This window comes from Camelus dromedarius, chromosome 7, assembly GCF_036321535.1.
Source record: "Camelus dromedarius isolate mCamDro1 chromosome 7, mCamDro1.pat, whole genome shotgun sequence".
Lineage (NCBI taxonomy): Eukaryota > Metazoa > Chordata > Mammalia > Artiodactyla > Camelidae > Camelus > Camelus dromedarius.
Window position 1 is genome coordinate 46,004,947 of NC_087442.1, and position 24,429 is coordinate 46,029,375.

The 24,429-nt window shown below is 35.7% G+C and overlaps 1 protein-coding gene and 1 pseudogene across 4 annotated transcripts in view; one reads left to right on the forward strand and one right to left on the reverse strand.

Annotated features, from left to right (window-relative positions):
• The window catches only part of IGF2BP3 (insulin like growth factor 2 mRNA binding protein 3), a 121,924-nt gene that overhangs the window by 12,659 nt on the left and 84,836 nt on the right, over window positions 1-24,429 (forward strand). For all 4 annotated transcript variants that reach the window (XM_031455046.2, XM_031455047.2, XM_064487505.1 and 1 more), the window contains exon 3: window positions 22,983-23,031. In XM_031455046.2, the coding sequence (XP_031310906.1) occupies window positions 22,983-23,031 (49 nt within the window). The remainder of the gene's footprint in view (window positions 1-22,982; window positions 23,032-24,429) is intronic.
• On the reverse strand, window positions 8,643-8,816 carry LOC116154142 (U2 spliceosomal RNA; annotated as a pseudogene).

Here is a 24,429-nt window from a genome sequence, read left to right on the forward strand (position 1 = left end):
TAACTTTTTTTTATTGAGTTATAGTCATTTTACAATGTGTCAAATTCCAGTGTAGAGCACAATTTTTCAGTTTTATATGAACATACATATATTCATTGTCACATTTTTTTTGTTGTCGTTGTGAGCTACCACAAGATCTTGTATACATTTCCCTGTGCTATACAGTATAATCTTATCTACCCTGCATATGTCTGTCAGTATCTAAGACAATCATAGTTTTAATCAATAGTGATGATTAAAGCATCTGATATTATTTGACTTTTATTAAGACGTCTCAAATGATGTAATGAACCTTTGGAGAAAAATGAGACCCTTTTAGGTACACATACTATTAACTGAGCAAAGTCAAGGGCAGCAGTACACACACTGTTGGGAGGGCCAGTGGCATCTTGCATGGGATTACACAGATAACAGAATCCTTGCTCAGCTCTGTGATCCTGGACAAACTGATAAAAGTCTGTAAACTTCTCAGTTTATCTATAAATAGGGACAGTAAAACTTACTGCACAAGATTGTTGAGAATTAAATGATAATGTTTGTAAAGGACTTACTGGAGTATCTGACACCTAAGTGGAGTTTTCTCGTATTAATAAGCTTATATGTTTACAAGTGGCAGTTGAAAATAAGAGATGAGTGTATCTATTCCTGCATAATCCCATAGTTGGTCTCTCATATGTACAGATACATAGAAATATTTCACACTTCTTTGTAGAATATGAGTTATGTGTTGAGATTAAGTTATTATTAAGAATCTGTACTTTGTCTAGATGTGTAGGTCTTAGAATCCCTAAAATGTATCTAGTTATGAAATTCTCTTAAGAGACATCATACTGTAAAAAAAATAGGGGATAAAGAACTGTTAATTTTACAAAGGTGGACAGCATACTGCAAAAATGTACAAAAGGATAAGTGGTGGTTCAGAGGACGTATCTGAAAAGCCAGTCTGCTTAGGAGAAGATACCTTACCTTACTAGTCATCAAGGGAATGCCAATTGTAATCGCTTTTTTTGCCCAACAGGTTGGGAAGAATTAAGATTCATAATACACGGTGTTGGCAAAACTGTGTAGGAATGGGCACTCAGATAGTTAGAGAATTCTTGGCATGCCATTTGGCAGCATCTGTTAGAACTTAAAATGTGAATACCCTTCAAGTATTATGGAAAACAACCCAGTCCTCATAGTTTTGTGTGGTCTGTAAGCATAGTTTTAATCAACAGTATTGTAAAGGAACTCCAAATTACTCCCACTCCAGGCAGGACTTGGTAAAAAGGTCTTGGAATAGGAGTCCATCATATACACAGATAAACTTTTGGGTTTTATTATATCGATCATTAGATTTTAATAGACATACAGATAATCTGGAACTTTCACCACTGTCCACTTTCTAAGCAAAGAGGATTCCTAGCCTTAATTTGACTGTCGGGAACATTTTGACTCATTTTTGAGCTTTAGAGGGTAATTTTTTGAAACGGAGGAAGATTACAAAGAACCCCTTTCTTTTTTTCTTAAAAGCCCTTTGAAGTGACATTAAGCAGTTTCTAACTTTTAGGTATATTTAATGTCTTTGTCCGTGCTAACAATTTCACTTGTAGTGTTCTATTGTAAAGAAATACTTGGCAAAAATAGATAAGTTTTATTTTTTGCAGTGTTGTTTAATAGAACATTGGAAATAAATGTCCATACAAAGAAAATGTACCATATTCAAACAAACTATATTGTGCTATATTTTGCAGCATTTTCAAAGAATGGTATAAATTTATATAAGCTGACATGGGAAAAACAAATTGAAAAGCATGTTTTGGGATAGCTCTTAAAGGACAGATGTTTAGGGGGAAAGAAAGACTTTCATATGCGCGTTTGCATGAAAACACAGGAAAAGTTCTGGTAACCCACCAAGAAGAGTGGTTATCTCTGTAAAAGGGAACTGATTGAGGAGGAGAGAGGCTAATGGGACATTTTTGGTTTTACTCTCTATTCTAATGGTTCCCAAACTTTTCAGTTTTAACTCTTTGACACTTAAAAACTGAGGACCCCATAGAGAGCTTTTGCTTGCTTTAATTTATTGATAAATACTTATTATAAATTAAGTGAATAATGTTTAAAATTATTTTAAATGAATATACATGGTATGTACATACACAGTAATATAGTAATATGTATGTTACCATAGTAAACCCATTATATGTTAACATGAGATTTTGGTAACAAAAAAAACTCATCTGAAACCAAAATATAAATTAGAAGAGTGGGATTGTTTTGCACTTTTGCAGATTTAATGTTTGGCCTAATAGACAGCTGCAACATTCATAACTACTTTAGCATTCATTTGTTGTGATATATTGTTTTGATTGAAGTATGTGCCTCTCACAGATAAATAGTTAGAAAAGGGAAGGGATATTTTAATAGTCTTTTTAGATAATTGTGTATATTTTATTCTGACCCCAAAACTCGGCAAGTGGAAGTTTTTTTTGAAGGCTAGGTGAATTGTGGAATCTGAAATCATATCAGTAAACTTTTTTGTGCTTTGTTACATTAAAATCCATTGGTCTCTCTTGCACTTTTACCCCCAAGTATTGGGAGACTGTCAAAGCTCAAGGTGGTAGATAAGTTTGCCAAAATTCTGGTTTTTACTTAAAAGCTCAAATTCATTCATTGGCAATAAATGCTGTTAGTTTTTCTTGAAGTAACTGGCTGATTTTATTCTCTTTGAGAAAATGTCCAGCAGACACTTACCATAAATAACCATAGTTTGTCTACAGCTCTTTCAAGTGAAAATGGTGCTCCATGCAAAAAGTGGCTGGTTCCATCTTGCACCTCAGACAGCTGCACAGCGCTTTTTCTCCAGATGCCCAGACCAGGTAGCACAAGTGCTTCACACGCACTGCCCTTTTCTTCATGCAGATATTAACAGGGTGTGTACTCAAGGATTATTTAAGAGAATTAATAATTTTTACTGCTTCATCAAGGACATTTAAAGATGAAACTTGGATTATATTTTACTGCAAGTGCCGGTGAAGAATATGGTGATTATTACTACAGGTTATACCACTGCCTTGATTCATGCTAAGGTGCCAGCAGTTTACACACCATTGTTTTTGCACCATCAGGGCAAATGTCAACACAGTGAGAGGCAGATCACATGTCAGTAGTATTATAAAAATAGTTCTGACTTTTTCGACCTCTTTGAAAGTGTCTCCGGGGACCCCCCCCCAAGAGTCCACATGCTATATGCTGGGAATTGCTGTTCTACACAAATGTGATGTTTGAAATTATTTGGATTCAGTATTCCTGTGAATATGTATTTACATCATAACACAACAGATGGCAAGAACAAGTGAGGATTTTATGCAACTCCATGGCATGTTAGCCTCAATAGGGGAATTTTACACAAGTCAGTTTGTGAAAAACAGGTGTGGAAAGAGAAAAAAACAAAAGGAAAAAATGTAAGAAGCTAAACACAAAAGAAAAATCCAGGTGTATGAAAGATAAAATATTTAAATAGTTAGGGAGCATTTAAAACAAATGCACATGAGCAAAATGAAGTGAGTTTGGACATTAGGGCACCTACCGTTACACTTTAAGTTCCTCAAACCAAAGTGAACCCTGCATGGAAGTGAACAGCCTTCAGTACCTTTGGTTATTCCTAAAACATCAAAGAAGTGTAACTAGAATCTCAGGGCACTGTCAGTTTCTTTTGACAGTTTAGGTGTTTTGAGGCTGGAAGCATGTGCCAGCTCTTTGTAAGGATGACCATGTAAAGAGTCCAGTTTCAGCCAGCTTTCTTTGCCCTAAGTAAGTTGGTTAAATTTAGAAAATAACTACTTTTGTTCTTATCACAGGCAAGGTAGTTTTCTTGTCTTAGGCAATGATTTTTTTTTTCCTTCAAGAATTAAATGCAACAATGACCTTTCACATCTTTTTCTACTCTATATTTTTACTGATTTGAGAAAGCTTGGTAGCTTGCCATTATGTTTTCTTTTTCAAATGGTTCTGTTTTGCTGATCTTGGATTTTAGCAGTTTTTAAATGATTGATTCAACAAATTTTTGAGTGTTTATTACATGCCAGGTACTGCATTAGGTTCTTGGGAAACAGAAGTGAACAGAAGACAAGAACTTACTCTTGTGAAGCTTAGGGTCTAGGACTGCACTGTCCAGTAGGGCAGCCACTGGCCACATGTGGCTATCAAGCAGTCAAAATGTGGCTAATCCAAATTGAGGTGTGGTGCACATGTAAAATGCACACTGAATTTTGAAGACTTGGTTCAAAAAGAGAATAAAATATCTCATGAGTAACTTTTATATTAATTTCACCTGTTTTTACTTGAATGTGGCTACTGGATAATTTAATATTATGTGGCTTGCATTTGTGACTTGTTTTATACTTCTGTTGGATAGCACGGATTTAGAGAGGGGAGATGGACAAGTAAATACATAATGTGAGGCGTGTAAAAGGCTATGGAGGGAGAAAAAAGCAGGTAACGAGGAATGGGGACAATTGGCAGGGGGCTGTGTTTAGTTATTTGATACTGGATGGTCAAGGAAAGCCTCATCTATAAGGTGCTGCATGAGCAAAGGCATATTGGAGGTAAGGGAGTGAATGAACAGGTAGGTGTCCAGGGGAAGAGCGACCCAAGCAGAGGGGACAGCAGGCCCGGGAGCCACCAATGCGTGCTCACTGCCTTTCTTGTCCACAAGGAGCCCTTGTGGCTGGATCAGAGCAGCAGGAGGACAGCTGTAGGAGATGAACGTGCATACTGCAGGGTAGGAATGGAATGAGAGGAAGCCATGGAAGGATTTATGGAAGGGACAGTTCTGATGAGATTTACCTTTAAAAGGGAACTCTGCTGAGGGTAGACCATGGTTGGTAGAGTGAGATCAGGGAGACCAGTTAGGAGAAAACTTAGAATTGTATAGGTCAGAGACAGTGGTGGTGGGCATGCATGGTTAGAATATTCTGTTTTGAAGATACAGCTGACAGCAAATGTGGAGGGAGTGATGGAGGAACCAAAGATACCTTGACAGTTTATGACTGAATCACAACTGGAAAGATGAAGTTTCCTCTAATTGTGAAAGGTTGTGTGAGCAGCATGGTCAGGGAAGATGGAGATGAGGTCAGTTTGGCTGGGTTAAGTTTGAGATGCCTGTTAGACATGTGGAGATAAGACAGTGAATAGATAGTAAATGGAGGAGGAGGAGGTGGGGGGACAGTGAGGGGCCAAGGGGATGGAGAGGAGATGAAGGGGAACCAGTGATGGAGCTCAAGGAATGGTTCATAAGGTAGGAGGAGAATCTTGAAAGAAGTCCCTAGAAGTTGTTAGAAAAGTGCTTAAGAAGAGTTATCAGCTATGACAAATGATGTACAATAGGATGAGGATGGAGTTGGCAAGATCATTGCTGGTATCCTGACAGGTGCAGTTTTGATGGAGCAGTGAGGCTTGAAAGCCTGAGTAGTGTGGGTCTGTGAAAGAATGCATAGATGGAGAGGAGGTAGAGATGGTGAGTGTGGATAGCCTTTCAAGGAGTTTGCTGTGAAGACATCAAAGAAATGGGATGATAGTTGAGGGGATGTAGTTTAAAGGGAGGGCTTTAAAAGTTTGCCATTTTAATTTGCAGGGAAGTTGCAAAAGCAGTACACCTTATCCTTATACCTTCCATCCCATTTCCCCAAATGTTAGTATTTTTTTTTAATTTAAAAAGAAATCTTTTTGGTGGGGAGAGGTAATTAGGTATTTATTTATTTAATGGAGGTACTGGGGATTAAACCCAGGACCTCCTGCGTGCTAAGTATGCACGCTACCACGGAGCTATGCCCTCTCCCCCACCAAATGGTAGTTTTGACTACTCCAATTTTCCTGAGACATTTGAGAGTAAGTTGCAGAACTACAGAAACATTTGCCTCTAAATACCTGATGTGTGTTTCCTAAAAACAAGGGCATTCTATTAAATGACCATAGTAAAATTACCAAAATAGATAACATTGATAAAATAATAGTTAATCTACAGATGTTACTCACATTTTGCCTATTGTCCCACTAAATGTCCTTTTTCTGATCCCAGATCCAGGACAAGATTACATAATACCTTTAGGTGTGATGTTTCTTTGGTTTCTTTTAAACTGGGACAGTTCCTTAGTTTTTTATTTGTCTTTTATGACCTTCATGTTTTTGAGGAGTATAAGCTGGTTATTTTTCAGAATGCCACTCAATATGGGTTGGTCTGATGTCTCCCCATGGTTAAAATCAGGTTATGTGTTTTTGGTAAAATACTGCACAAGTGATGATGTCCTCAGTGACCATATCAGGAGGTCTGAGATACTAATTTTGTCCCAGTACTCCTGGAGATGTTCATTTTGATCAGTTGTTTACAGTGTGTCTGCCAGGCTTCTCCAGTGTAAAGTGTGTTTTCTCCTTGCTGTCAAGAATCTTGTGGAGGAATATTTCGAGACAATGTAAAGATCCTGTTTCTCATCACACTTTGACTGATTTTAGCATTCATTGATGATTCTTTTCTGAAACCATTATTAACTGTAGTGGCTGCCAATTGGTGATGCTCTAATTCTGTTATTTCTTACACTTATTAATTGGAATTTTATTCTAAGGAAGCGCTTTCCCTTCTCCATTTACGTTGTTCATATTAATATGGACTCATGGATGCTTATTTTACAGAGTATAACGTGTTACTAACATTTTGTTGCTCTGTCAAAGTGAAAGTTTTTAAGGTAAGAGGTATTTTAGCGTGATGGTGGTGCGCTGAAGGCACGATTCAGCACACATGGAAAAGTGATTATGATAATCTAATGTCTGCAGTACTAGATGAAATCTTTGCATGCTTGTACTTCAGTTTTAGATGAGCAGCTTTGTACTTAATTTGAAAACAGACTTTAGCTGCCTAAATGCAATAAATCTAATGTATTTGAGTCTTTTCTGGGGCTATCCTGTAACTAGTGAAAATCAGGTCACAGCATGTATAAGACATACTAACTCTAAATTTCAGACATTGTGCTCTGCACCTGAAGATGTAATAGATATTGTCGGTACATGCATCACATATAATAATTGTTAATCATTTGTAGGTTATTTTTTCCATACCCATCTTACTTTATTTTTAGCTCGTGATCATGCATTTTTCCCAGTCTGTTGCATTTTGATGTACTGACCCTGCAGCAGATGTGAATTGGCAGAGCATTGCCATATATGTCTTCAGTGTTCCTGTTTAATCTTAAATCTCTTGGTGAGTGGTATGTAAGCACTAAAACAAATGGAGAGGGGAGGGTACAGCTCAGTGGCAGAGCACATTCTTAGCATGTACGAGGTCCTGGGTTCAATCCCCAGTACCTCCTCTAAAAATAAATAAACCAAATTACCTTCCCCCCAAAGTAAAATAATTAAATAAAACAAATAGAATCTTATACAGTATATATTTCAAAAACTAGTTTAAAGAACACCCACAGGAATCAAACAAAACTCATTTTTTTCTATGGTAATTAAAAAAGTTGGAAGAGTTAAAAAAAACAAACCCTGTGGTATACATGACAAAAATTAAACCATAAAAATAATTAAAATGATCCTTTTCTCCTCCAAATGCAACCACTGTGTAGTTTCTTCTTCTTGTCGTGGAGATTTGTATATATATGTAAGCATCTATGGATGTATACTTTTTAGAAAAGTATAGTTTATTTCTGCCCCTTACAGTTTTGAAGGTTTAAAAAGCATTTTTAAAGGTGTTTGGGAGCTGGAAGGGGGTAAAATTGTTGTAATATGTAGTATGTTCAGTCCTTTTAAAATAGTGGATTCTTGATTTAAAAGTGAAGTATATTTACCCATCTCTGGGCTGATAATACATTAAAGCTTGTTTAAATGTCTTTGTTATTAATACAATATCAACAGGTTTCATTATTAGTACTTGTTACAGATTATTCTAATTTTCCGAAAACTCCAGCTTGTGGTTTACCCACATCATCAGTTATGGAAAGAAGAAACGTGTTGTGCAATGTTTGACCAAAAATTAAAGAAAAAAACCCCCAAACCTCTGAAAAACATCAAAGTAGTTGTTTTAAATAGCATGTATATAATGTGTGATATTAACTGGAACTAGTTCAGTGCTCTAAATTTAATTCTGATTTTTTTCCTCAACTTTTTTGGGTTTTAAAACATTTCTTTAAAAATCTTTAAAATTTTATTTTACTTTTAATATTTTAATTTTTTCTTTTTATTATTATTTTTTAGTGGTGTTCTTAAACTGCTTTTTGAGAGGGGCGGGGATAGCTCAAGTGGTGGAACACATGCTTAGCATGCGTGAGATCCTCGGTTCCCCCGGACCTCCTCCAAACATAACCTAACCCCCCCCCTCCACAAAAAAAACCAGTAACGACAAAAATAAATAAATAAATAAAATCAAGCCCATTAAACTGATTTTTTGGGTTCCCAAACAACTGCTTATTTTTAAAGCTATAATTTTTACAGAAAAATCTTATTAAAATATTCTGGAAAATACTGAAACTTGATTTGTAAGCTTAAAATTAATAGCTCAAGATTTTAAAGAAGGAGATTAGTTTTTAAAATATCTTTAAACATTTTATTTTATTTTATTTTATTTTATTTTAATTTTATTTTAATTTTATTTTATTTTAATTTTATTTTATTTTTGGTGCACCATTCCTGGAAGTACTGCAGTACCAGGTCGATGCGTGGAGTGGATGGAGCAAGCTCTTATTCCAACTCCCTGCCCCAAAAAATCCATTTAATATATTGTCCTCAGATAGAGGACGTATCAGATATTAAACTGATAAAATTATTTTTAAATATTTTAAGGTGAAGTTGCATTAATAAATTTTTAACAAATGCAGTAATGGTATGTTTTAATTCCAGGTGGAAGTCTGAAACATTTAGTGCACATCAGTCTGGCTAATACTGAATTTACAGACTTATTTAAATTAATAGCTCTTAAATAAACTACATAATTAAATGTTATTAAATATATCATAATAACTATAGCTAGCAATTCAATACTGCACAATATATCTAAGATCAGTTATATCTTGAACTTTAAACAAGCTTATTTTAAAAAATCACTGTTGATACTGTAAATAAATAATGTAGATCTGACACATAATTTTGGTCATGTTAGTTTGCATGTCAGTATTAGTATTTAACTTTTTCAGAACAAATTGTAAGTTCTGTGATAGAGTAATTAAAAGTTAAAATTTCGGGTGGGAAGAGATAGACTGGGATTTCAAAATTGTAGAATAGATAAACAAGGTTATACTGTATAGCACAAGGAAATATATGCAAGATCTTACGGTAGCTAACAGAGGAAAAAATGTGACAATGAATATATATATGTTCATGTATAACTGAAAAATTGTGCTCTACACTGAAATTTGACACAACATTGTAAAATGATTATAAATCAATAGAAAATGTTAAAAAAAAAGTTAAAATTTCACTAAACTACTTCCAAATGTCTTGGTCAAAGATAAAATTGAGTTAGCTAGTTTTATTGTAGGTTTTAATTTGGTTTAAACACTGCCATCCTAAAAATCTCTAAATTTATCAAAGGACTAAATGGATATTTTAGTAAAGGAATACTTAAGCTTTCTGATAAAAATTGGAAACATTAAAACTTCTTAGAATCTAGAATTGGCCTCAGCAAAGTCTGAGTATGTGTATGTATATTTCTTGTTACTCCAATAATGAAGAAAACACAAAAATGCTAAGAATTGAGATTTTTGAAAATAGATTCCTATATTGCTGACTTTGAAAAAAACTTAAATTTCCAAGATGTCATTAGTTTACAGCCAATTGATAATAAATCTGCTTCAAAAGATTGCATTTTAAAGCTATTGATACTTGCAGTTTGACTTCCGTGGCTTATTTGCAGTTTTGTTCTTTCAACTTATCTATTGAGTCCTGCCAAAGACCAGTGTGCCCAGGTGCTAGAGAGACCAAAAAGCAATTTTGAAAGAGAAAGATTAACAATTTACAGTAATCTTAATCAATTAAAAAAGCAGATCTATAAGAATGATATGTACATTAACGTTTTTAGCCATTATCATAGTTGGCAATAACTGTAAATACACAGCTGGGCTGTTTTTTAGATGGTCTGCTTAGGTGATTTGCAGTTTCTGAAAAAAAATGAGCGCTATTAAGATTCTGAAAGTTTTTTTTCTTTGAATTTTTTTAAATTGAAGTACAGTCAGTTATAATGTGTCAGTTTCTGGTGCATAGCATAATGTCCCAGTCATGCACATACGTATACCTGTTTTCCCATTTGAAAGTCTTTTTTTTTTAATCTACAAAATTTTAAAATTTGGGTGTTACAAGTAAATCAGATCTGGTTCTGGTTAGTTGTTTTGATGCTGTTTGTTTGGTCTTAGAACTGTTATGACTCTGAATTTACAGGCTTTTGGAAAGACAGACCAAGTTGCACACAGTATTTTTCCTGTTGATTTTGCTGCTTGTATGAGAGAGAAGATAGAGTTCTATAGCTAGTTTTTCACTTGCCCACTTTATATATTTAAAGCCTTCCCAAGTCCTCAAACACCTAAAGTTTTAAACATAGGAATACATAATTATTTTAATGATGTCCATCAGATAAATCTATAGGGAAGGGACTTAGAATCCCCAATATTTATAACTGATACAGTATTTTTACATGTAAGATGTGTTCCAGTTTTCATCGTCAGGAGAGCATGCTAAATGTAAGTGTATGTGTATGATGTAGAACCTCTTAGAGGAAAAAAAGTTAAAACTTTGACCTAGGTTTTTCCCCAGCCCTTCTGAAACCTGTGTAAAAATAAAAATGACCTGGTATGTAAATGAACAGATGGTTGGTGGTTAGGGGTGTGTCAGAGTCCTGGTGTGCTGCCCTCTGGTGGACGGTCTGTCCTGATAGCTTAGGTTTTGCACTTGTTTCTATAGGTCAGTCTTAGGCAGTTAATTAAAGAGCTTAGTCCTTTAACACGTTCTTAAGTGTTTTGAAAATGCACAAGCTTTTATTTCAACATTTTTACAAGGTGTTAAAGTCTAAAGTCCAGCCTACTAAAATTTAATACTAAAATTTGTACTGTACAGGTTGTTAATGACAGATTTGGTTTGTGATGGTTTTTCTGATAGTTAAAAAAGGGTTAGAACATTTTGGGGAGTAAAGGGGTTTGGTATCTGTGTTATAGAGAAAGTCTGAGGGCAGGTAGATGTGCTCTGGTTACACTTGAGCGTGAGTACTCTGCAAAGTTGAGAGCCTTTTATACCTTTGGTGTTCAGTGCTCCCTCTCCTTTTGCCTATGTTAAACTTTTTTGGCCAGTCATATCTATATACTAAAGAAGACCAGGAGCTCTTCCTTTGAGAGACTTGTGTTCTCCATGGGCTTGGATATTATTCGTCATAGGTAGTGTGTTTTTGTGTATAATCACAGTGAAAGGGTATCTGCAAAGTCTAGTATGGTTACATCTTGGAAGAAAAGAGTTGAGTTGCCTTGGGTGAGGAATGTCATAAATACTTGGATTAAACTTGTCTACCTTCTTTGTTTTCTTGCTACATAAGAATTTTTCAATTGCATAAAACAGAATTTTGTACCGATTCTCTTGCAAGCAATAACAATTATTTGCTTATTTTATTTGATGATACAAAATGTATTGGAAATATAAACACTGTGGATTGTATAGCTCTACTTCTGGGAAACAAGGCAGCTAAAAACTCTCTACATTCTTCAGACTCTCAGGTGTAGTGGGATTATTGTAGTTACTTAAAGTTGATGATCATGACCAGTGTTAGAACTGGATAATGACCAACTGCATCTTTCCCATTAAAAAAAAAAAACACAAATCCAAAGATTTGCCTTGGATAAGGGCTATATCCAATTAGCAGTAATATGAAATAAAAGTGTTACTGTAGAGATACCCCTATATCCAAAATATACTACTTTTAAAAGTTGAGTCCTTTTATAACACCTCTTCTTACAGGTATAATTCACTTAGTGATGGTGACTTATGTGGAAAATAATTATTCCACCATATAAAACACTGTTTGATCCTGAAATTACCTCTATAAACAGAAATAAAATTCAGTCAGTTTTGCCTTTGAACATCGAATATACAATTCTTAGATCAGTTCTGTCCTGTTGAAAGATGTGAACTATATATGTGATAAAACTTTTCTAGTAGCCAGTGAAAGAAGTAAGAAGTAACAGGTGAAATTAGTATATTCTACAACCTGATCTCAAATTTTAATTTTCTAACATGTGATCAGTATAAAAATTATTGAGAAATTTTATACTCTTTTGTACTGTCTTCAAAATCTGTTACATGTATTACACTCAAGAACAGTTCAATTTAGACTGGGCTAGCCGTGTTTCAAGTGCTCAGTAGCCTTGTGTGGCCAGTGACTATTCCATTGGACAGAGTAGTTTTAAGATAATACAACTTCCAAGAGGGAAGATATGGCTCAAGCACTAGAGCACGTGCATAGCGTGCATGAGGTCTTGGGTTCAGTCCCCAGTGCCCCGTCTAAAATAAGTAAACCTAGTATCTCCCCCCCAACAAATAACAAAAATAAAATAAAATAGATTAAAAAATAAAAGATTTACCAACTTTTCAAATCATTTGTTACAAAATATGGTGAGTCTTGCTGGAAAAAAATGTAATGGTATTTATAAAATTAGTTTAACAGTGGAAAAATGTGGGAATGATTAATTTTCAATGTGACTCAAACATATTAGAGATTTTGTATCTGAGTACTTTATTCCCTTGTGACCACCCTCATTTTCAAGGAATATATGTGTAATTTGCTATCTTGTGTTAATGTTATACTAGACTTTTGAGTCATATAGACAATGAGTCTTTTATTTAAATAGAAACTCTCCCTCATGTTCAACTGCATGTGTTTTCTGTAGTTGGTTGAGATACTCGTGGTGACTTTTTTGATTAAAGGCACATTTTCACATTCTCAGTATGATGACTAGAGAAATCTTTGGTTATTCAGGAATCAACAATCAGTTTGTACCCTATTAATTTAACTATTTTTCAGAGTATTCTGTCATCTTGCTTTGCACATATCCTAAGGAAGTTTAAGAGCTTTAACTATATTCCTCCCTTTAAGGGACATTTAGTCTCCTACAAGAGAGATGGCAGTGCATAGTTGCAAGCATTAGTAATAAGAGCAGCGCATAGAAGAACAGTCAGTTTTTCCTGGACTTGACCAACCCAGTACCCCTGGGTTCAGTCAGGTTTCCATCCATACACTTACAGCTGTCTGGCTGTTCTATGTAGATTAAGATGATAAGGTGTGTACCTTTAAAAGATACATACCTCTATTTTAGTTAAGGGGGCCTGGATGGTGCTCCTTTGGAGATCTGGGAGCTGGGGGATGACAGAAGAATCGCCTTCGATTCTCACTTGGAGCTGTAGTGAGCCTTTTGTTCCTTTGTTTAAGCAACGTTGAGTAACATATGCCCACTATGAGCCAGGCAGTCTGCTGAGCACTAGAGTATACAGTCATGAGTGAGGTAGAAACAACTTTGCCTTCATGGGACTTGCCCTGCTAAATAGACCTCAGTGGCCACCAAACTGTGTGTGAAACCACATTTCCCCACTGCATCCCTAGAGGTTTGGATTTAGGAGGTCTGTATGGGGGCCCTGGAGTCTTCGTTTTAAGTAAGCCCTCCTGGTGATTCTAATGTAGGCGTTCCCTAGACCACACTTAGAATGACATCTCTCTTCCTGTACAGTTGAGGGAAAACATACTTTGTCTTCTTTTCCTTTCCTCTGTCCAGTGTTGAGTTCACTAGGATCTGGCATCCCCATTAAGTGTTCGAGCAAATGCGCTTTTCTTTACAGAACATGTGACCTCCTAACTTCAATCCAGTAGGTGGGATTCAGTCTTTCACAGAGATTCTAAGCCTGAGGTCTACCCGATTCACTCCTAAATTTCAACGTTGTTCCCTCCTTCCCAGTTTTACTGACACTTCTTGAAGACTGTTGTGAAATGCCTACTTTGTTCTGCCAGACTGTAAAATCTTTGGAGGGGAGAGAGAACTGATGTTAGGGAGCTGGTTAGAATTGTTGGACTGATAACTGTTTTCTCTTGATTAATCTTATGTTATACTGCAGGTTGGAAATAATAGCTTATTTTCCCCTTAACAGTTAGTAACGTTTATTTTATAAAACACATAAGCAAAAAGAAATTGAAAACTGCTTGTGCTTGTTCCAGCCAGAGCTCATCAGTGTTTTGGTGCTATACCACTCCTCTTTATTTCTGTTTGCACATTTTTTCTTCTTCTGCATGGGGACATTTTTTCATTTCTTTGGTAAAACACACATTTTAAAATGAGATCATAATCCATGTTTTGTTTTGTAATGTGCTTTTTTTTTCAATGAACAATGTTAGGAACATATGTCCTCATTAAACGTTACACATTTAGAATGTCTCGTGAGTTTTTGTTGTATATATTGTAATTTATTTCGCTAATCCCTTTTTGTTAAACAGTTGTGTTGAGGTATGATTTATACAGTCAAGTGCATCTTTTTTAAAACCATGGAATACAATGAGTTTTGACAGCTAACATACACCTGTGAAAGCACAGCCGCAATCACGATGTGGAACACTTCTATCCCCAACATTATGTAAGTTTTTGGTGCCTTTTTTTTCTTTGCACTCATCTCTTTTCCTTGGACATCTGGGTTCTTCCTAGTTTTCTCTATTTACAAACTTAAAACTAAGTTTTGGAGCCTGGTACAGCTTTACCTAAGGAAATGATGTAAGAAAGAGAATCCTTGAGTTAGAGGCTGTGCTCCTTTCTAGTCAGGGGATTTGATAAGAGACTGCCAAGTCGATGATGAGGCAAGGTTATGCGAATTGACGCTTTTCACCAGCAATGTGAAACACATCGTTTCCACTGGTATTCATCTCCTTAGAGTGTTCTGCTTCTAAAAAATTGAGGTTGACCTTTTAAAGAGCTAATTCTTAACTGTGTAAAACGAGGAAGGATTGGTATAATTACAGTATTGAATATTGAAGTTAATGCAAGTAACTACTGAATTTGGCCAGGGTGAGCAGGTTCCTCGCTGGGTGTAGCCTGTGTTGCTTGGGCACAGCTGGAATGGAGATCTGCAGCCGGTGCAGAGTGCCCCCAGGTGGCAGGTTGAAAAGGCTGCACCATACTGCTCTGAGTCCACAGGCTTGGCTCTTTATTTAAAAATGACCAGTTCACATACGGACCATGTATCCCAGTTCTTCCTGTAAGAAAGCCAGGCAAAAAGGAACATGTTACCAGTGAGACTTGGTTTTTCTCTTCCTGTCTTCAGCAGATGTTAGCAGTGTTAGATCATAATCCAAGCCTCAGCCTCTTTATGGAGTAGAAAAGCAGTGGGTGGATTCTCTTGATTTGTGTAAGTGACGGTAGAGAGAAAGAGGAGAGACGAGCCTTTTGTGAGAAATAAGGTAAAGAAAATGAACACTTAGGACTTACAGATAGTTTGGAAGGTTGCAGATCTAATGCACATGTGTGTCTTGTACTAGGACTCGGCATGGAATGACAAGCTTCAAGTGCCTGGGTGCTGGTGTATACAATTTTCCTAATATCTTGAGGCAGTTAAATTAGCTGAGTTTCCAGCATAGTTGGAATTGGCTTCCTTTCTTGGTATTAATATGTAATCTCCATTTAATGTCAGTAGTGACCCTTGGTATGAAAATTGATGTATGGTTTAAAGCTTTGGGCTAAAGTGAAAATTTTGCCAAAGGTTAGCATGTCTTTGACCTTTTCGGTTTAACATGCAACCTGTAATTTTTCTGAATCTATTTAATATGGTTATGTAATTGGTTAGATTACATTTGAAATCAGTAAGGTTGAATATAGTTAAGAGGATAGACTTTGGAGCTGCAATGTCCAGAACTGTTTTCTCATGTTTTCACTCGTGAGTGGTGTGTACTTGGACAAGGTCAACTGTGCTTTTGTCTCCTACTCTGTAACATGCTGACTGTGAGGTTGGATGAGATAACAGACACTGTCTTAGGCAGCTTGGACTGCTATAACAAAATACTGTAGACTGAGTTTTTTTTGTTTGTTTGTTTGTTTGTTTGGTAGACTGGGTTTATTTCTCACAGTTCTGGAGGCTGGAAAGTCCAACATCAGGATTCAGGCAGATTCTTAGGGTTCTTGGTGAGGGCCCTCTTCCTGACTTAGACAGATGCGTTCTTGCTGTGGGTTCCCCTAAGCGTTCTTCAGTGTGTGCCTGTGAAGAGAGCCCTGGTCCCTCTTCTTAAGCAGTTATCCATTGTGGGGGCTTCACCCTTATGTCCTCATGTAAGCCTAAATACTTCCCAAAGGCCCCACCTCTGAATACGATCACTTTGGGGGTTAAAGCTGCAACGTAGAAATTTTGTGGGGAGGGGGACATAAACATTCAGTCCATAACAGACATAAAACATTCTCTTGTTTATATTCTTATTTATATCTGGTGTCAAACTTTACTAGGAAAAAAGATGCAAATATCAAAGACGGGGAAAAAAATCTAGTAATCTAAAACTTGAATCGAAAATTTGGTTGACCTGTGTTTTTGGGTTCTACATCTGTGGATTCAACCAACTGTGGGTCAAAAATATTTGTGGGAAAAAATTTCCAGAAAGTTACAAAAAGCAAAACTTCAATTTGCCTTGGGCCAGCAACTATTTATATCTCATTTACATTGAAATTGCAGCTATTTATGTAGTATTTACATTGTCTTAGGTATTGTTAAGTATCTAGAGATGATTTAAAGCATATGGGATACTACTCATTTTATATAAGGAACTTGAGCATCGTGTGGATTCTGGGATCTGAGGAGGTTCTGGAACCAATTCCCTGCAAATATGGAAGGATGACTATAATCAGCATGAACACATGGTTTATTTCTCTTTGAAACAAAATGTATATTTTCTAGCTCTGGTCCAGGAACAGTGATCAACCCAATAACAGTGAGCACCCTAGTGACCAGATTATGTCTCTGTAGTACTTGTGACAAAAAGGAACCAGTGCTCAGTGTAGATAAAACTGGATAAGATGGGGTAGGTGGGAAGTGTGCACGTTGAACCTGGATTATAATAAGAGAAAGCAAACATCTCTCAAAGATTACTGGAGTCACTTTGAAAGATGCAGGATCAACTCAGAGGCTTCCATAGACTAGCCAAAGATTGGGAATTTGAGCCTCAAAAAGAATTAATGTGGTAGAGGTGGGGCGGGAAGGCGGTATAGATCAGTGGTAGAGTGGATGCTTAGCATGCGTGAGGTCCTGAGTTCAATTCTCAGTTCCTCCAACTAAATAAATGAACAAAACCAGTTCCTCCATATAAATAAAAATATAGATAAATAGGTTTTATCTATCTATTTATCTATCTATCTGATTACCCCCTGCCCAAAACCAAACACAGAAAAGAAAGTTTCATCAAGAAAAAAGAATTAATGCAATGGATTGATACACACAAAATATCTATGAACCCATAATGACGCTGAAAAGAAATAAGCATTTGGTCATCTTTGGACAATGCCAGGGGACCAAGTCATTATTCTGAAAAGTTTAAAATAATAATGTCTTTGATCTCCTGGAAGAAAAGATTGAGATGCGGATTTGCATATGAAGCAGATTTATTTTGGAGATGATTTCAAGACGCAAGCATGAGGGAATGGGGAGAGTGAAATGGGAGTTTAGGACAAGCCAATGAAGAATACTTTACTGAGGTTGCCATAAGGAAATAGGACCTTAGAGAAATGTACAGAATGCCTCCCAGGTGGAAAACTGGAGCATTTATCTACTGGTTTCCACATTTCCCTCCGTAAATCACAGATTGTCTTAAGAGTTTCATTTCTTTTCTGCTTCTGGGCTGTTCTAGAGCTCTGCTGAGGCTTTGGAGAAAAACCTGAGATAAAACAAAGATGCATAAGGTGTGTGCTTAGGGATGGAAAGATGTGGACAGCTTCAGTGTGCTTGGACTGTCCACACAGCTATGGATGAATCAGGTGAGTGAGGGGACGTGAAAAGGGGTCCAAAATCATCTGCAGAAGAAGAGGAATCACTCATCCTGCCTTCACTGTACTTACTGTGGATCAGAGTATCCAAATGCTTGATAAAAGAAAGTTATTCCTTATGGAAGAACTCCAACTAAATAAAAAAATATGGAAGGCATGATAGAATGAGAAAATCTGTTTTCAACCTTGAATGAAACAGTAGATTTAGGCAATGGTCAGTAGTGATTGCAACATCCAGGAAGACGACCAGTGATAACATACTTTATCATGGAAGTACAAGACTCCCCCAGGGATAGATTATTGTCTCTCCCCAAACAAACAACCAGCAATGAACAAAAACAAATCAAATCTTCAGATTTAATTACCACTTTTATAGAGGTCAGAGTAATATATTAAACACCACCATGGGAGTGTAATTAGCAAAATCCAGACGGTGAGAAACCAGAGGACAAATGACAGGTTTTGTGTTTTTTATTTTCCAAATAAGTTGCAAGGATAAAAAGGGAAATATGTAGTTACTGAGACTAGAGTCCTACTGAAGCAACTGAAATGCATGGCTCTTTTTGGATACTGATTGAACAAACTTAAAAAAATGAATTGGTGAAACCTGAAGTCTGACTAGATATTTAATGTGAACATTTTGTCTGTTGTTAAGGACTAGAAATAGTATTTTGGCTACTTAAAGAATCATTTTTAAAGGGATATAAATGTAAAAGGCTTAAAAATGACAAAAAGTTTGGTTTATAGTTACATTCTGGGAGGCAGGCGTTGGGATGGGAGAGGAGCACGGTAACTTCAATTGTCTGGTTCTAATTACTTGGTGAAATAGGTTCGTATATGTCTTATGCTTTGTAATATAAAGATATTACATATCATTGTATGTCAAATTCAACATGACAGTTATTTAAAATGACACAGGGGATGCAATGGATAAACCCAGAATGAGTAATTGCACGAGATTTATGAACTGAACCTACAAATAAATAGCAAGAAAACAGAGTGAAGGGAAACTTTTATGTCAAACAGACCTAAGAGACATTGTACGTATGTGCATCTTGTTGGGATCTTGATATGAACAATCAGCTGTAAAAACATAGTTATTAGGCAATTGGAAATAAAAACAGTGGTTATCTGTTATCAAGGGATTTTTGTTAATCATTTCTAGGAGCAATAATGGTGACACAGTTATTTTTAAACAAAAAAAGTTCCTTTTGTTGGTATTTACTGATGTGCTTCAGCATGACAGGCCATGTAAGTGGGACTTGTTGGTACAGGTGTGATACAGATAAACAAGGTCAGATGATCCTACATGATAACTGAAGCTGGTATGGGCTTATGGAGGTTGATTTTATTTTTCTCATTTGATGTCGATTTGAAAATTTCTGTAAAATCAATTTAAATCAGTTCCTTTTATTACTAAAAGTCTTGAAGATGCCTTTTGGGGTCTACTTGAGCTTCTCTGTTGATTTTTTATCTTGTAATTAGATGAAGTTTTAATAAATTATGAGTACTCCCGCCCTTTATGTTTAAATTTATTTATTTTTATTTTTTATTGAAGTATAATTGATTTGTAGTCTTGTGTTGGTTTCAAGTGTACAGCAAAGCGATTCAGTTATACATATATACTTCTTCAGATTCTTTTCCACTGTAGGTTATTACAAAATATTGAATATAGTTCCCTGTGCTATATAGTAGGTCCTTGTTGTTTATTTTATATATAATAGTGTGTATCTGTTAATCCCAAACTCCTCATTTCTCTCTCCCCCGCATCCCGCCCTTTCCTCTTTGGTAACTATAGTTCCAGTTTGTTCTCTATGTCTGTGAGTCCCTTTCTGTTCTGTAGATAAGTTCATTTGTATCTTTTTTGTTTTTAGATTCCTCATATAAGTAATATCATATAGCATTTGTCTTTCTCTGACTTCACTTTGTTGAAAATTCAGTACTCATTTTTTTATCATAACTATTTCAAGCATAGTAAGCATTTTTTAAAGGTTAAATGAGAACTTAAACTTCACCCCATTTCACCATTTTCTCTGTTTGGGGGGAACCCTTAAATTCTGTATGGTTAACTTAGATTGTTTTCAAGGTTTTTAATACACATAAAATAGCACAAATGATTGAATCAGCATTTTCTTGGTTTTTGTTCTCTAACTTAAGATCGTTAGAAATGTTAGTAGCTCCTGGATAGCAGATCTGGGTCTTGTTTTCTTCCCTTTCTGTATATTATAACAGATGTTAATTTAACTATCAGTTGAGTGCTTCTCAGGTGCCAGACACTGTTCCAGGCTCTGAATGTAGCAGTGAGTCCTTCCTGTTATGGGGTGTGATCCTGTACTTCTAGGTGTGTTTTAGGAGGAAGTGAAAAACTGACTTAATTTGCTGATAGTTAAATTGAACTGTAATTATTTGGTAATCACATGGTAGAAACAAATATCAGTATCCATTTTCTTGACTCTTAAGTATTAAGAATCAAACCTAAATATAACCTAATTCTAAAAGCTTAGATGGGAGATAAGAACTCAGAAAACAGGTGATAAAACACTTGATTAGTACAGCTGAGTGGGGGAGATTTTCTCACCTACCTTCCTGCTCAGAAGTTTGTGTTTATGAGCTGGTTGGTTAGAATTCACGCTTTTGCTTGGCCTCTTTTAGTGCTGAGCCTTTTGGCTTTTGTACTGATAAGAGTGTGGAACATGGGGTTAGGAGCCAGAGGTGAAACTGCAGGGTTTGAGAATAGTTACTGGGTAAGTGTGAAAGAACAATTCTAGATGTCAAACACGAACTGTCTGAAAATAATCCTAAATGAAACTTGAGAGAATCAGATAATGGAAACTGGACAGCCGTTAAAGGGACATAATTATTTTGGAGTAACTTCTGATAAGTAAATGGGTATGTTTAAAAAAAGTGGGGAAAACATGGCTAATGGGGTACTTCTAATGTACCAAAAATGGTATCCGATTTAAAGAATTCCTTGGGAGCCCTGTGAAGTAGATTTTTGTTTTGTGATAATTCCCTGCTAGCTGACCTGAACTCTATATACACGCTTATGTGTGTGCTATTGGAAAAAATTTGGGGTAGTATATATACCCAGAAAAGTGATGCCAGTGGAGATGAATACTTAGTTTCTTAACACTGTGCTGCTATTTCTTAACTGTCAGATGCTTGATTAAGACAGATTAGCAACTGCAAATGTATAGTAAATAATTCTTACTTCCTTGGTTACCCAGGGTAAATATTTACATAATGTGAGTAACTTTTCTGCTAGCTAAAGCAAGATATGGCAGTTCTGAAATCTGTGTTTTAGAAATGTTTTTATCAGGGTCTATCTTTCTAAGGCTTTTATAGAAAATACAATATAAAACTTATACAGAAGGAGAGATACAGTATGCATCCTGCAGCTTTAACAATTACTAGTGCATGAGTTATTTTTGAAACAGATCCCAGACTAGCATTTGTAAATTCTGAGACTAGGTGGTGCTTGAAAATTTTTTTCTTAAATTGACATTGCCTCACTATCTCTTTGATACACTGTCCGTGGTGATTGTGCTTTGTTTTACTGTCTCACAAAAATAATGTAAGAATGCTTTTTCCTTCACCCTCTATTTTATGATTACAAACAGGATGTACCTGAGTTTGGTTAATCTACATTTTTAGTGTTTCCTAAGGAACAGGCAGTGTCTGTGGCGTTTATTTGTTCTTGTGCTTTGGGGTGAATGGAAAAGACAAAGGACTAGGCTATGAATCTAATCTAAGCTGGTGTTTTGCCCTGGTACTTAAAAATAAGTGGATTATTTGAACCAGAAAGGGAAATTAACTGTAGTTCTAATTCTAGAGGTTAAATAATGTAATTATTTCACTTGAGATGTTGTGCCTAAATGCTAGTCTCATTTTTAAAAAAAAATAGCTAGTTGACTGTAAATTCCTTTCCCTCCTAAGGGTGTGACTAGTGTGAGTATCCGTAGTACAGTCTCACATAATTCATGTGCCTTCCTTCCTTCCTTCCTTCCACCCCCTCTCCTCTGCTCTCTCCCTCTGATATCATTGAGGAGGGGGTAGAAGAGGAGATATATAAGACAATAAATTTTTATTATTTTATGAAATACATACTGTGTTATATATGTGTGTGTGTGTGTATATATATATATAGGCATTTGAACTAAACTGGGGGATTTTTAATGTTTTCTGTACCATAGACTCCTTTGGCAGCCTGAAATGTATGGCCCTCTTAGGATGCTTTTTAATGTATAAAATAAAATACATATGATTATAAAGGAAATCATTTATTTTGAACTACAGTTGGAAAAATGTTAAAATTCAAAATGTGCTGTTAACGTAAGTGACAATTGCTAGCAACACAGCTGACTTTCTCAGTAATGAGTGTACATGATATTTAAAGATCTGCAGCAACTTAATGTGATAGGAAAATACCTGATTTATATTAATGTCAAAAGTACAAGTCTTGTAATTCTACTGTGGTTTGATGCCAGCATTCAGAGTTGAAGAGGGTGCTAAATTTCAGTCAGGGGATAGTGAAAATAAATATGTGATCCCCACCCCACAGCCCGCCCCTCCTATCCAAGTTCCTTGAATTCTATCCATGGACCCCTTGGCTGCAATCTCAGATTAAGAACATCTGGACTAAGGCTTTGTTTGTGTTCTGGGATGCTTACTTTGAGGCTAAAGGATTTGAACTTAGAATACAGTTATCAGATGAAATGTTTTTCAAACATTGTATCTGCCAATTTTAGTGGCTTTTAGAGTAAACCATAACAATCCAATGATGCTAGATTTCCAAATGGTCTCAATATGAATCCTGTGATTAACTTTGTCTCCTTTTTCCTTCTTGGACTGCATTTTCTTTATATATATTGGTTTGTAGTTAATATAAAATTAATATTTAGTAGTTTCTAAACATCCATCTTGGCTATTAATATCTTTTGCTTTTGTGTTTTTTTTCTTTTAAAAAACGTTTTAATTCTTCTGCAGGATTCGGAAACTTCAGATACGAAATATCCCGCCTCACTTACAGTGGGAGGTAAGAATTTCTTTATTTAAAACTAAGATTTCAGTATCTAAGCCTACTCTTAGTTTTTCTGAAGGGGTTTCTCCTTCTCCCACTCTTGGATGTTCTAGAACACAAAATCCTTCTCTTTTATGGTCTGTACCTTGCAGTGGGCTTTTCTTTATGAGGGTACACCATATCTTTTAAAAATCTGCTCTTTGAGATAAAGTTGAAACAGGTACTGGGGTAATTGGGTAAGCTTTTCATTCAGTCACATCCTAACAGAATCTTGTTTGAGATCTTTCTGATGGCTTTTTAAAAATTTTTTTAAATTTTTATTTTTTATTGAAGTTTAGTCAGTTTACAATGTCATGTCAGTTTCTGGTGTACAGCATAATGTTTCAGTCATACATATACATTACATATATTTCATTCTCACATTCTTTTTCATTATGGGTTACTACAAGATATTGAATATACTTCCCTGTGCTATGCAGTAGGACCTTGTTGTTTATCTGTTTTCTATATAGTAGTCAGTATCTGCAAATCTTGAACTCCCAATTTATCCCTCTTCTCCTCACTCTCCCTTAACTGTACGTTTATTTACTCTGATGGGTTTTGCTCGTTGTATTTAAATATGAAGTTCTCTCCTTGGCAATTTTTTAAAAATAAATAACCTGCTTATTTTATGCTTTGTTTTAAAATGTTACTGTGCTTTCTTTTGCTCAGATGGTGGCACTATAGTGATTGTATATAAACACAAACCTTTTAGCACAATTGAATAGCCTTTATCAGGCTTACATGTTAAATAGCCTTTAACATGTTGATGATGTCATGGTGAGAATTTGAGACCCCAGTGGTTGAAAAGATAAAAGGAAAAGTCTGTTGACTCTTCTAGATGATAGAACCTGAAAGTTCTTAAAACCTACTTTGGAAAAGGTGGTACAGGGAAAATTGCTCAGCTTTTTATGTGTTTTTAATATAAAAATCAAGAGTAACTAGCTTTTGTGTGTTTCACATTAGTCTTGCACAGTGATATTTGAAGAGTCACTAAACCAGGACCTTCATCAAAACGCAAAGAATGGATAAAAAATTTCTTTGGTAATGAGTTAAGGAAGCTGGTCTGAGGTCCAGCTAGTAACAAATCATTTATGCTCAGAATATTTTACAGAGCATTTATTTTCAGAACAATAGTATTGAGTTTAATCTTTGTAGGAGGAGTTGGTTCTTTGGTCTATGCTGAATATTTTTCAACTTACATAATGTATATTTATTTATTTATTTATTATTTTTTTGGAGGAGGTACTGGGGAATGAGCCCAGGACCTTGTGCATGCTAAGCATGCACTCTACCACTGAGCTATATCCTCCCCCCATAATGTATAAAAAGTATACTTTTGTAGATGGAAACAGTGACTTACTAGATTAAACT